The following is a 12,226-nucleotide window of genomic DNA, read 5'->3' as shown; positions in this document are numbered from 1 at the left end:
CACGTAGAATTTGATGAAATATCCATATAAGGGTTTGGAGCAGAATACATCAGCATATGGAAAGTTGAACTTGAATGCACTTACAAAATGCCTTGATGAGATTTCTGCATATGGGTTACCAATTAACCCAGAGGTTTGTTAAAGTTGCAACCTAAGACCCCAACTGATAAACACCTTCCCATTAATAGTCATGTAAAAGAAAAGAAAAAAAAAATACAACAAATTAATTTTAACGGTGTTATTCATTTAATAAATGTGTTGGATTAGCTTTGTGAACCTAAAGCCCAAGCAATCGGGTGGGCCATGAGATATCTTTATTTGGGCTGCTTCTCAGGACAAAAATTATTAAAGAGAAGCCGACTCAAACTTAAAAGAATCCAATGGCCCATCCACTGTAATATTTAATAAATTAAAAAAAAGGACAAATGAGAGCGGCAAAAAGGCTGGCATTCAAACTTCCAAAACTTTTTCACTCCCCCATCTCACTATCCCTCTCTCAGCGCGTTTCCCTTTCTCATGGACGAAGAAGATAGTAGACCACCATAACCCCCTAACCTTACCCATTTGACTCTTCGTTCCGCCATTTCTGTCCTAAAAAAGCTTTATAATTTTGTTCCTTCTTTCAACTTGAACTGCCCCTCCATAGACCGGAAATGCCGTTGAGATCCGCCCATGGACAGGGAGGCTAAGCTTCCGCTCCCACCACCTGCCAATCTGGTCCGCCCGATCCCTAATCAGGACACCTCGTCTTCCACTTCATCATCTTCCTCCCCTCCTGGCTTCATCCGTGATGTCCAAGCTGCCTTCAAGCGCCACCGCTCTCTCGGTACACCTCTCTTCTCACTTCAAATCCAGATCCCTAGTTTTTTTTGCTTGGTTAATATTTTAATTGCTATTAGGGTTTTTGTGTTTACTTGTTCTTTTGGATAGCTTTTTTTTAGTTGATTTCTTTTAGCGGTTTAGGGCTTAGGTGCTACTTTAGTCCAGTTAAGGGAAGTAGAAATTTAGGCTGCTTATTTGGTTTTAGGTATACTCATGTTGATTCTATGGTTGATGTCAATTAAGTAAGTCATGATTTCCTGGATGGATCTTGGTAGCTAATGAGAGACGTGAGTGGTTCAAATGTAAATTTATGTTGGAATTTTGAGGGGTTTCCAGGTACAATTCAGACGAATGGTATAATGCCAAGACGAATGGTGGTTCCCCAGCGCGCAGCTTCTAGAAATATGGGTGCCCATAATGATACTAACAAGTCTCAGGATTGTGGTTCGTTAAGTCATGGTCAGTTAGTCAAGAACAAAATTAATGCTGGGGAGTCTCAAGAAGATGCATTCATTACTCCGCCTTCCATCACGGGAACTACCACCAAAACCTTTGATGAAAATTTCAACCCATTTGATGTGGATCAAGATCAAGACAAGGAGGTTGATGCTAAAAAAGAGAATAATCCGATCCCTTTGCAGGATGTACAATCTCAAAATGCTGATGGTCAGAGAAAGGTTCAGTTTTTAACTGGACACAATGCCGTTTCCCAAGGTAATATGTTTTACAATGCTCTTTAAATTGCTAATTTATGTTTTTCTGGGCTCTTCTTTTCCGCAATACTTTGTGACACTGTGACTTAAATGGTTGAAATATAACTGATTACCTGTAGCTCCTGAATTTGTCACTATGCCCTACGATGTATTTTCTCTTCCCTTTAAATCTGCAGGGGCCGATGATGGAATGGCCACTGGATTGGAGAATTTATCATCTCATATGGGTTCACTTGCCTTGACAGAAATGGAATGGAACACGGTCAATCAAGTAGAAACATCAACAGTTGTCAATAATGAGTCAAAGCACAGCCACTTTCAGAACCTAGAATCTGAAATTGTTCTGAAGTCTGATGGTGGGATCTCTTCGTTGGCGAAAAGAACTACTATTGTACAAGATCAGATACATCATTTAAGAAACTTTTTAGGGCAACCCGTCACTCAATCTTCAGTTGTGGGGTCATCATGTGCTACCACAACATCTATCCATTCTAGTTCAGTTCCAATGCTTAACCTGACAACTTTTTGCTCACGTACCCAAGAAGAAGGAGGTTCTCATGTGGCAAAAGAACCCCCCAGAGATTCTGATGTGAATCGTCAGTTGCTAAATCAAGGAGATATGTTGCAGCAAGGATTTTCTTCAAAGAAGGAAATGAGTAGAATGCTAGTTGATCAGGCAGCTCAGGCTTCTACCTCTGGTAATAATGCCCAACTGGAGGTTAATGAATTTGATTTGTCCAAAAGGCAAGAAGGAAGCTTGGTCACCCAAAATGAACTTTCAAAAGATTCTTTTCCTCAGAATGATAAGTCAATCAAAGGGCAAGAAATTGCAGGTTGTGTCACTAATATACAATCTCAGCCTCCATTGTCGAAAGACTTGAATTCAGATCTAAAGTTAGAGCCTTCTAAAGCAGAGAAGCAAGGGAAGGTTACAAGTAGTAAAGGAGCACCAGCACCTCGTAAACGAAGTTATGACCCTGACTTGTTTTTCAAAGTGAATGGAAAGCTGTATCAAAGGCTTGGGAAGATAGGCAGTGGAGGAAGCAGCGAGGTCCACAAAGTCATTTCATCAGATTGTACAATATACGCGCTCAAGAAAATCAAGCTCAAAGGTCGTGACTATGCTAGTGCATATGGGTTTTGTCAGGAAATTGAATATCTAAACAGGTTGAAGGGAAAGAACCACATTATCAACTTAATAGACTACGAGGTACCTCCTTCCTACTGTAGTTATGTGTTAAATTTTGATATACTAATTTTTCCCCCTTACCAACAGCACAAATTGGTAAGATATAATCTAATTAAGTTGCTATTAAGTAGACACTCATATTGGTCAATGATTTCACGCTAAGCTAATATGTTTGGAGTAGTGACTATTGATATTTTTGGACAAATTGAGCCTTTGATTTGCAGACTAACTTCATATGCTATGGAGCTTATCTGTCTTATTTCTGCAGTATTTGGAACATTTTCTCGTCATTGTAGTTGTTTGCTTGTTATGTTCTCAGAAAGGTGGGGGCCTCGGAGGGGGTTTGCCTCCACTGAGATAACTTTTGTAGCTCATCTCAAATTCTGAGCTTTCACTATGATGCAAAGATATGCACATGCAATGTCAGGATCAAGCGCTCCATTTAAAAATTCTTTATAGCACCCATGCACATAAAAGTAGATCTTGTTTGGCAAGAATGTTTATCATTTGTGTTTTTTTTTTTTGGGGGGGGGGGTGTTAATGATAAATGACTTAAACTTTTATGTTATATTCCGTCAGCTTTCTTGTTGATAGTTGTCTTTCTTGATATTAGGTAACAGATAAGAATCTGCTCCGAGAAGTGATGAATGGCTGCATGTCAAATAAAGATGGCAGAGTCAAGGATGATGGCTATCTGTATATGGTACTTGAATATGGAGAAATTGATTTGGCTCACATGCTATCCCAGAAATGGAAGGAAATGGATATTTCCAATCAGACTATAGATGAGAACTGGCTACGATTTTACTGGCAGGTTTTAAAGCTTTCCTTTCTTTGAATCTGTGTTGATTTTTCCTAATAATATTGATAACTTTTCTTTTTTCAAATTATATGCATTAATTCTACTAGAATTTTAAAGCTGATTTGAATCTGGATAGTTGTAATCATACATGCTGGGCTTCTCTAATGGCAAACCACCTAAATAAACATTTCTTTGTTGTGGCTAACAATTTAGCATCTTTTTGGAGCAAACTCTGGTTTTCTCCTTTTCTTTGAGCTTGCTTATTTGTATTCAGCTTTCCTTCAATTTCTTTAGCTATTTCTTCACCTTTTTGTGTTTTGGGGCATAAGTATTTTCTCTTTTTTCTACTAACATATACAAAGACACATTCCATAAGATGATGTTTCTCTTTCACTTTGGTGTTTCGTACAGTCCAGAAAGCCAAAGTTGGATCTCATGAGGATTCCGGAAACAACTTTTTTGCTTTGATAAAAATTGAGATTTTGCAGGCTAAAGTTTAGGATCTCTAAATTAAAATTTCTAAAAAGAGTTGCAATGAGAAGTTGATAGGTGAAATCAACAGTGTTTAAACATGCAAAGATATATTTAGTTGTTTCAAATAATTTCAGCATGATAGTACAAGTTTCAGTGCTAGCTGTGATGATATTTTCATGCACTCAGTAGTTTTTGGCATCATAACCAAGTGCATCAAAAGGAAAACTAGTAAATTCAGTAAGGCAAGAAATGGAGGAAAATGGAAATTACATGTAGGACAAGTGGGCAAAATTTTGCGGAGGCCACTGCATATCAGGGTCTAGAAAAGGTAAATGAGCCCCTGACATTGCAGGGATAGGAGAGCATTAGATTTAGGTACCTTACCCTTGCTTTCAGTTGCAGCTGTTTTGGCAGCTTGTATTGGTGACCTGCAGGTCATAATGGACACCTACCATTGAACCAAGGTCATTAATGTTTCAGTATTTTCAGAAAAAAAATGAAAGCAGAGTAATCACACTTTAGAGTTTAGATATTTATGCTCTTGTCAGCAAGTTCCTCAATGTTTCTACCTTTTTTAAATTTGTGTGCCATTTATGAGTCTTTAGCTTCATCTTTTATTATTAATTATGCAAAAAGGCTGAATATTTACTTTAGTTTGTTGAGCAATTTGTAGCAAATACTTCAAGCTGTCAACACTATACATGAGGAACGAATTGTGCACTCCGACTTAAAGCCAGCTAATTTTCTTCTTGTAAAAGGCTCTCTAAAACTTATTGATTTTGGTATTGCCAAAGCCATAATGAGTGATACAACCAATATTCAAAGGGATTCACAGGTATTCATTACTCATTGTTCTCTTCAACTTTAGATTTACGGTATTATTCTCTTTTATCAATCAAAACTTTGTTTTGCATTTGTTTTTCAAAATTATTACTTTTATCAATTAGAACTTTGATAGTTTTAGGGTTAAATACTCAATTGGCACTTGTACTATTTACTTATTGTCAATTTGGTACTTAGAGATAAAAATTCACAATTAGATGCATGAATTTTCATTTTGGCGATGACCTAATATCGTTGGTTAACTGAGTAATGTGGTAAGAAACCCAAAAATGATAATTATTTGGATGTTTTATGTTTAAGGGACAAAGGGAAAAAGAATAGGAAGAGAGAAGGATAAAGGAGGGAAAGTGTGGGGAAGGGGAGGTGCCACCAATGCCGATTGCCCAGCCATAAGATTCAAATTGAATTTTAATTCTATAGATAGCAATCTCACAGAAGTTATATAGTACATGGGCCAGATGAGTATTTAATCTATTATCTCATGCAAGACAACGATAGTTAATGCACTTCTACTTACATTTATTTTCACATATGTTCTGGTATTCATATATGCTGTGCAGCATCATGTCTTAACTTCTCTCAATTTATCTGAAGTGGTTGACGACTTGGTCAAAGAAATTGCTTCATGATTTAGTTCTGTCGTGTTAATGCTTTAAACCAATATATCTCGAACGCATGTAAACCTTTTGTAAACTACCATCGCAGGTGGGAACCCTGAGTTACATGTCTCCTGAAGCATTCATGTGCAATGAGAGTGATGCAAATGGAAACACCATAAAGTGTGGCCGACCTTCCGATATTTGGTCCCTTGGGTGCATACTTTATCAAATGGTTTATGGGAGGACGCCTTTTGCTGATTACAAGACTTTCTGGTCCAAGTTTAAAGTTATAACTGATCCAAACCATGAGATTTCATATGAACCAGTTTCTAACCCGTGGCTTCTTGATATCATGAAGAAATGTCTTGTATGGGACCGTAACAAGAGGTGGCGGATCCCTGTGCTACTTCAACACCCTTTTCTTGTTCCCCCAGTCCCTCCCCAACCATCTTTGGCTCAAGACCAAAGCTGTCAACTGCTTGAACTTATAGCCAAAGCATGTTCCAACAATCAAGATGCTTCCATGTTATGCTCTCGGCTCACTCGGCTACTTAAAGACCCGATGTCACAGGTAACATCCGAATCACTAACATCGCTAGAACAACAATGCAAGTTGCTATCTCAAATGTCAAAGCTCTGTTTTCAGCTCCAGGAACATCTAAGCCAATCAGGGTAAGAGTGTGAAATACTTGCCGCAGCATTTTTGTTTTTGAGTGTTGCAACTGTGGGATGCCAAAATTGAGCTCATTTTTGGTCCCTTTGTAATAATATGTAAAAATTAACATTTGTTGTGTCCGAGATGAAACATTAACCTTCAGTGATTTCGTGAATGTATCTGCTCATGAGTCGTCCTGTTTTATAATTAAAAATATAATTAATAATAACACATTTTTTATAGTATTTTAAAGATATAATCTACGGAAAGCTCTTTACAGTACATAAAATATTATAGAAGTTGTGATAATTTGAGCGATTGGGTAATGCTACTTGTAATTAGGATAAATTTTTTATAATAATTTACAAATATTTTAATTGGATAATGTTTTTTTACTAGTGATATATACTTGGGTAATGTTTTATGTAATGATACAAAATATAGTAAATGTTATAATTTGTTTAATTAAATAAAATTTTTAATTACAATTTACAATAATAATTTGGTTTATTTAAATAATATTTTACATAATTGGATACATGAAAATTATGATCATTAAGTCGTCAGCTGTAAGTCTAAACCCACCAAACACCTGACCTTGCGGACCAAATACATTGCCGCCCTCTCCGAGTCTCGTTTAAAACTAGAGTCACGGTCACAGTCAGAGTCACACATCCAGGACTCAGAATCTACGGTCTGAATGGTGTCTGTGATGCCGACTCCTCGATTAATGCCGTAAGAATAACTTCCTTTCATCGTTTTCTCCGTTCTAACCGTCAAAGTAAAGGGCAGGCACTCACATGCCCACCCATCTCCAACCCCAACGTCACCAAAAGCTGATTCTGCATGTTAGTACAAAGCAGCCGCTTCCGCTTCCTTTTCCCTCCCATTCAAAAACGTATTCCCTCAAGCCTTTCTTTCTCCGTCGCCTCCTCAGCCATGGATAGTGCCTCGCCTTCTATGCTGTTTTTATGTGGAAAATCATCAACGGAATCGGAAATTGCCAAATCCTTGAAAATCAACGACACTCTTAATCTCCCGAACGGCGGCAAAGTTTCTGCTCTTTTACAATCGGAGATTAATACTTTCCGATTTGGTGAAGATGCTTTTAATGTCGATTTGTTTTGGAACTCACTCTCAACTAAACGATTCGGTCGGTTCCTTATTTGGTCCCCGCTGTTGCCTTCTACGCATGACATCGTTTCTCAGTAAGCAAAAGATGAACTGGCAAAAAAATAAACGAATTTAGTTGAACTATTTTATTCATTGAATGTTAATGTTTGATTTTTAGCTTTTGAACAGTAATTTTTGTGAGCTTCCAGTGGGTACAGTTTGTGTAGCTGACACTCAGTTTAAAGGGAGAGGTAAATAATATTTATGAAATGTTAAAAAATTGAAATTCGGTTAATGTGATCCTGTAAATGATTCGACACTTTGCAGGTCGGTCCAAGAATGCGTGGGAGTCTCCAAGGGGATGCCTTATGTTTTCATTTACATTACAAATGGAAGATGGAAAAACTGTGCCTCTGGTACAATATGTTGTGTCTCTTGCTGTGACGGAGGCTATAAAGGATGTTTGTGATCGAAATGTAAGCCTGCCTTCTTTTTCTTTTCTGCCTATATGGTCATTTTGTTTATATTGGTGGTACTTCGGCAATTCAGATCATGCTCCATTACTACATTGCAAATTATTCTTCGGTGTAATCCTGAAGTTAAGATTTTTATAGACTTATTCTTCGTAAATTATTCAGGGCTTCCCCTTTATTGATGTTAGGATCAAGTGGCCGAATGATCTATACTTGAATGGCCTTAAAGTTGGAGGCATTCTCTGCACATCAACATATAAATCAAAGAAGTTCAATGTTAGTTCTGGTAAAAAGACTCGCTCCTTTTGGGTGACAATAAAAAAATTCAATCTTACAATGTATACTTCTGTCTGTTTGTTCAAATCCCTAGATTCAGTAGCAGAGCCATTAGCTAGATATAAGCTTATGGGATGTGACCCTGTAAATTTCTTGAAAGTTAATTTCTGATATTTGGAGTTTCCTTGTAGTTTCAAAAATGTATTTATATTGGCCCCGGTATTTCTGCTATGCCCTTTCACCTATGAAGGCATTTCAATTAGCATCCTTCTCCAACATGCGAAGTTCTTGCTTCATTAGGGGGTTTACTACTGATCTATTAAACCCTAACCTACAATCAAGAATAGGATATTGCTTGTGTTTTTTATTTGTACAATTTATGTGCATCATGAAGCTTACAAATTAATGGATGTCTTTGCAGGTATAGGTTTTAATGTTGGTAATGAGAAACCAACAACATGTTTGAATACAGTACTAAAAGAGCTTTCTACTACTCCTAATGAATTTAGAAGAGAAGATATCACGGCTGCCTTCTTTAATAAATTTGAGATGTTGTATGATATTTTTATAAATCAAGGTGAGTCAATCTTTTGGTCTTCTCTACAGTATCCTGGTATGTGAAAGTACTATTTACTCTCTTGAATTGGTTGTTCATATAAATTTACAATTTTCGTGCCATGCTAAAACTATTTTTCTATAAATTTCTGACAAACTGAAATGCTTGTTACAGTTATTCTAAATTAATTATAGGCTTTGAAATTTGTGTGGATTACCTTTGGTGAATAAAAGCAGTTGCATCTTCCTAACTCTTGCCTCCATTCCATATTCATTATTGTTTCCCTTCTCCACACCCCCTACGTCTCCCGCTGATGGTGTAGGTTCCAAAAATTTTCTATCTTCCCTTAGCTATAGTGTGTCCACTGTTTTTGTTTTCTCCATTTTGTTTTCTAAGAGGAATCCTATAAATATATAGAGTGTTCATTGTCTAAATTATGAAACAAATGGTTTTAGGAGTCTTCTTTTCGAAATAACAAAACAATGTGCTATAATTATTGATTTATATTAATTGTATTTAATAGCTTTCAATACAAGACCAAGTCAAAGTTCACTTTTGGTGGGGCTATAACATGCAGGATTTCAAACTCTGGAGGAGCTTTACTATAGAACATGGCTTCACAGGTGAAGTTCTTACTATTTTAACCTTTCAATATATGCACTTGATCTGTTATGAAACTTTGTGGATTTAATAATTCAAGAGAAGGAATTATTTTAGTTACTTAATATATGATTGAAGTGTGATCTAGGGATGATTGTGGCTCTGGTTGTAGCATGTCTGCGCCAAGTTGGCTTTCATGATTTAAGTTAGGCTGTCGCACTTATCAACCTCAATCTTTTCTTGTTGCTCCAAACAATTGCCCCCTGGCTGCATTAATATGAAGTCAAATAAAACTTTTGCCTTTCCACATCGATGGCATCAAAGTCAAGGAAGGTTGGCCAATGAGATGATGTTCTTATTTGAATCCCACTGTCTTAAAATGTATATAGTGGAGAAACCTTTTAGAAAGTGGTTTTCATGGATGGCTATCTCCAGAGAAAAGAATTGTGGTCTGCTTATCTTCCAGGGCTATTATGGCTTTTAGTAGTCTCAATAATTTAATTGAACTTGAACTGCCTATTCAACATGTGTGCTGATTTGTGTATCTCCATACTGATCTTTTCTATATAACTTTTATGTTAATAAACTTCTATGCATCTGTGCACTGGCATCATTTTGCTTCTCTTCTTAATTGATGCAACCCAATTGAGCTTGTGCATCTCCTATGTATTCTGAACCTTATGGATCATGTTGAAACTTCTCTATCATCTATGGCATGCCTATATATGTTGTAAAGCTTTGTTATTATAGATGTGTGATTTTATTTTGAATTGGCTGTGCAGTGGGCAGAGAGTTATTGTACAGGAAAAGAATGAGGATAGAGTTGTTGAAAACGTGGTCACAATCCAGGTATGGTATACTCAAAAAGGTTACTGCTTAATTGGTTTCATGTCTACTTGTGGATATAAGCATGTGAAAAAAATGGCCTTCTAAATATTAAAAATCATCGAAGTTCGTCGGTGAAATTTGTCTTTTTCTATAATAGGAACTTTAATTTCTGTTTCCATGACTAACTATTTGTGTTCTTGGGGTAAATAATTTCAATTAGTAAATTTATTCCCATCCCATTCTTCACGTTGTAATAAATATTTGCTAGTCTAGACTTTGACTGTCACTTGGTGAAATTTCATTTGCATATCATTTTTTGTAAAAGTAAAGGGTGCCATGAAAGAACATCTTCATTTTAGAGATCATGCTCAAACATATAGTTTGGTTATCTAGAGCTGCTCATTGCCTTAGTACACCTGTGGATCTCTGACGTGAAAAGGGTATAGCCAATGATCTTGTCATAAAGATAGGGAGCTTGTTTTGTGAACCTCTATTGTGTTCTGTAGCAATTTCTGTTCCTTATAAATGAACTTGATTTCATTGCATTGATGCTAACTTAAACTAGAGTGTTTTACAAGCTACGTTTATAAATTACTGATCACCTCTCTTTGGCAGGGTTTGACGTCCTCAGGTTATTTGTTAGCTATTGGTGACGACAATCAAATGTGTGAGCTTCATCCCGATGGAAACAGGTATCTATTTCTATCTATTTCTACTATTGTCCTTGCTAAAGATGCCCTATGACGCCTTGGAAAATTTTCCACCAGATAGAAAGATAACATTAACACATTGCAGAATTCAGCTCTATTTTATGGGTAGTATCTGATTTAACCTCTTCCAGGAACTTACAAAAGAAATCAAACAGATTAACTATACAGAAAATAAGCGGCAAAGCATGGATCCTTGAAGCTTTAATGCCTTCCTCTAAAACTGGATTCTTTGAGAACACCAGAGGATACCAAGTAATCGACACTGCTATGTGCTATTTTCATTCCTCATTATTCTAAACAGAGAAACCACTTCCTAAAAAAAATTTCTGCACCTTGCATGTGTCGAACCTAAAATGCTATTAAAATTAAATGGTGCTGAAAGTGACAGAAATAACTTGGGCAAAATTTCTGACAATCCAAAATGATATATATGGCTCAAATGTAGTTATATGATAGGGTCCCTGAATTCTGGCCTGCCCTATAAAATGGGTCCTATAGTGATTGGAAAAGCAGAGGACAGACTCTGGCTCTGCCTTGCAATTTGGAAAATGGGTCAATAGTGAAAGCAAAAACAGATAAGTTCTCTCTCCACTGTTAAAGTGCATGTAGCTCTCCACCATTCAACACATTCTAGCTTCAAAGGTTTTAGTGTTAAAATAAGCAATAATACGGCAAACTGAAAATTTAGGGCTTCCCTTTTGATTGTTCTAAAATATCCATGGATATGAAATCAACCGTCCGATTTCACTGGCAGTAATAGTTTCTATGTACTTTCACATGTCAATTTCAAGCCATTTAAGATTTCCTTGTTTCATTATAACATTGACATCCATTTGGCCACAGTTTTGATTTCTTCAAAGGACTGGTCCGAAGAAAACTTGAATGAAGATCATCCATTTCCATGGCATCTTTGACGGGAGGCAAACTGTCATAACATGTATGCTACTCATATGCTCTCTATTTATTTATTTATTTACTTGTGTCATGTATTAGTTTCACGTTTGAATGTTGTTTTTATTTAATTTTATTTTTATCATAAACGTGTTTGCAGTAGGTTATCTTTATATAATTTTTTGTTATATAGATTTTGACAGTTTCATATATTTATATTTATATTTATGGTGTTTTGTGTTATGTTGTTATTTTTCCCTTTCATGTCCAACATTGCCATCCCTCACTACCCTTTTTCTCCTTCTCAGCCTGGGCGTTGTTTCTTAGGTCCTACAAGAAAACTTTTTAGTCATTCTGACTCGATATTAGTGGGCGTTTTGTTTTTATTTAATTTTATTGGTACTATTTCTTTTTGGTGAAATTTATGAATTCTTGTTTGTCAAAAAAAAAAAATCTTGTTCGAACCTATACGAACTGGTATAAAAACCCATACGAAATTATAATAAAATATTTTTAACATGAGAGACAAATAACAATCATAACAATTACATCTCTCTGCAGCTTTTGTCAGGTTGATAAGACTGGGTTTCCAGTTTTTGTAAATGAAAAAAAAAAGGTGATAAATTAGTTAATCTTGAATACAATTTAATTTGACTCGTTCGAAAAATTATGGGAAAAAAAA

General features: G+C 36.2%; 2 protein-coding genes across 7 annotated transcripts; both read left to right on the top strand.

Annotated features, from left to right (window-relative positions):
* The first annotated feature begins 427 nt into the window (after window positions 1-427).
* LOC107942036 (serine/threonine-protein kinase MPS1) lies at window positions 428-6,272 on the top strand. Of its 2 annotated transcripts, none has more exons than XM_016875676.2 (6): window positions 428-826; window positions 1,159-1,536; window positions 1,781-2,745; window positions 3,338-3,538; window positions 4,674-4,835; window positions 5,549-6,272. In XM_016875676.2, the coding sequence occupies exons 1-6, from the start codon at window positions 673-675 to the stop codon at window positions 6,116-6,118; spliced, it is 2,430 nt and encodes an 809-aa protein (XP_016731165.1). In that variant the 5' UTR covers window positions 428-672; the 3' UTR covers window positions 6,119-6,272. The 2 variants fall into 2 exon arrangements, with proteins under 2 accessions (XP_016731165.1, XP_016731164.1); XM_016875675.2 differs by having other exon boundaries at window positions 1,712-2,745.
* Window positions 6,273-6,739: 467 nt separating this feature from the next.
* LOC107942037 (biotin--protein ligase 2) lies at window positions 6,740-11,935 on the top strand. Of its 5 annotated transcripts, none has more exons than XM_041094309.1 (10): window positions 6,740-7,305; window positions 7,400-7,461; window positions 7,538-7,686; window positions 7,849-7,969; window positions 8,381-8,536; window positions 9,093-9,138; window positions 9,898-9,964; window positions 10,559-10,635; window positions 10,785-10,905; window positions 11,099-11,490. In XM_041094309.1, the coding sequence occupies exons 1-10, from the start codon at window positions 6,944-6,946 to the stop codon at window positions 11,135-11,137; spliced, it is 1,200 nt and encodes a 399-aa protein (XP_040950243.1). In that variant the 5' UTR covers window positions 6,740-6,943; the 3' UTR covers window positions 11,138-11,490. The 5 variants fall into 5 exon arrangements, 3 of the variants coding, with proteins under 3 accessions (XP_040950243.1, XP_016731166.2, XP_040950242.1); XR_001695742.2 differs by lacking the exons at window positions 10,785-10,905; window positions 11,099-11,490 and adding exons at window positions 11,497-11,590; window positions 11,853-11,935 and having other exon boundaries at window positions 6,742-7,305; XM_016875677.2 differs by lacking the exons at window positions 10,785-10,905; window positions 11,099-11,490 and adding an exon at window positions 11,497-11,754 and having other exon boundaries at window positions 6,742-7,305.
* The last annotated feature ends 291 nt before the right edge of the window (window positions 11,936-12,226 follow it).

This window comes from Gossypium hirsutum, chromosome D05, assembly GCF_007990345.1.
Source record: "Gossypium hirsutum isolate 1008001.06 chromosome D05, Gossypium_hirsutum_v2.1, whole genome shotgun sequence".
Classification (NCBI taxonomy): domain Eukaryota; kingdom Viridiplantae; phylum Streptophyta; class Magnoliopsida; order Malvales; family Malvaceae; genus Gossypium; species Gossypium hirsutum.
The sequence above is the reverse complement of the archived record's forward strand: the minus strand, read 5'-3'. Positions and strand labels throughout refer to the sequence as shown.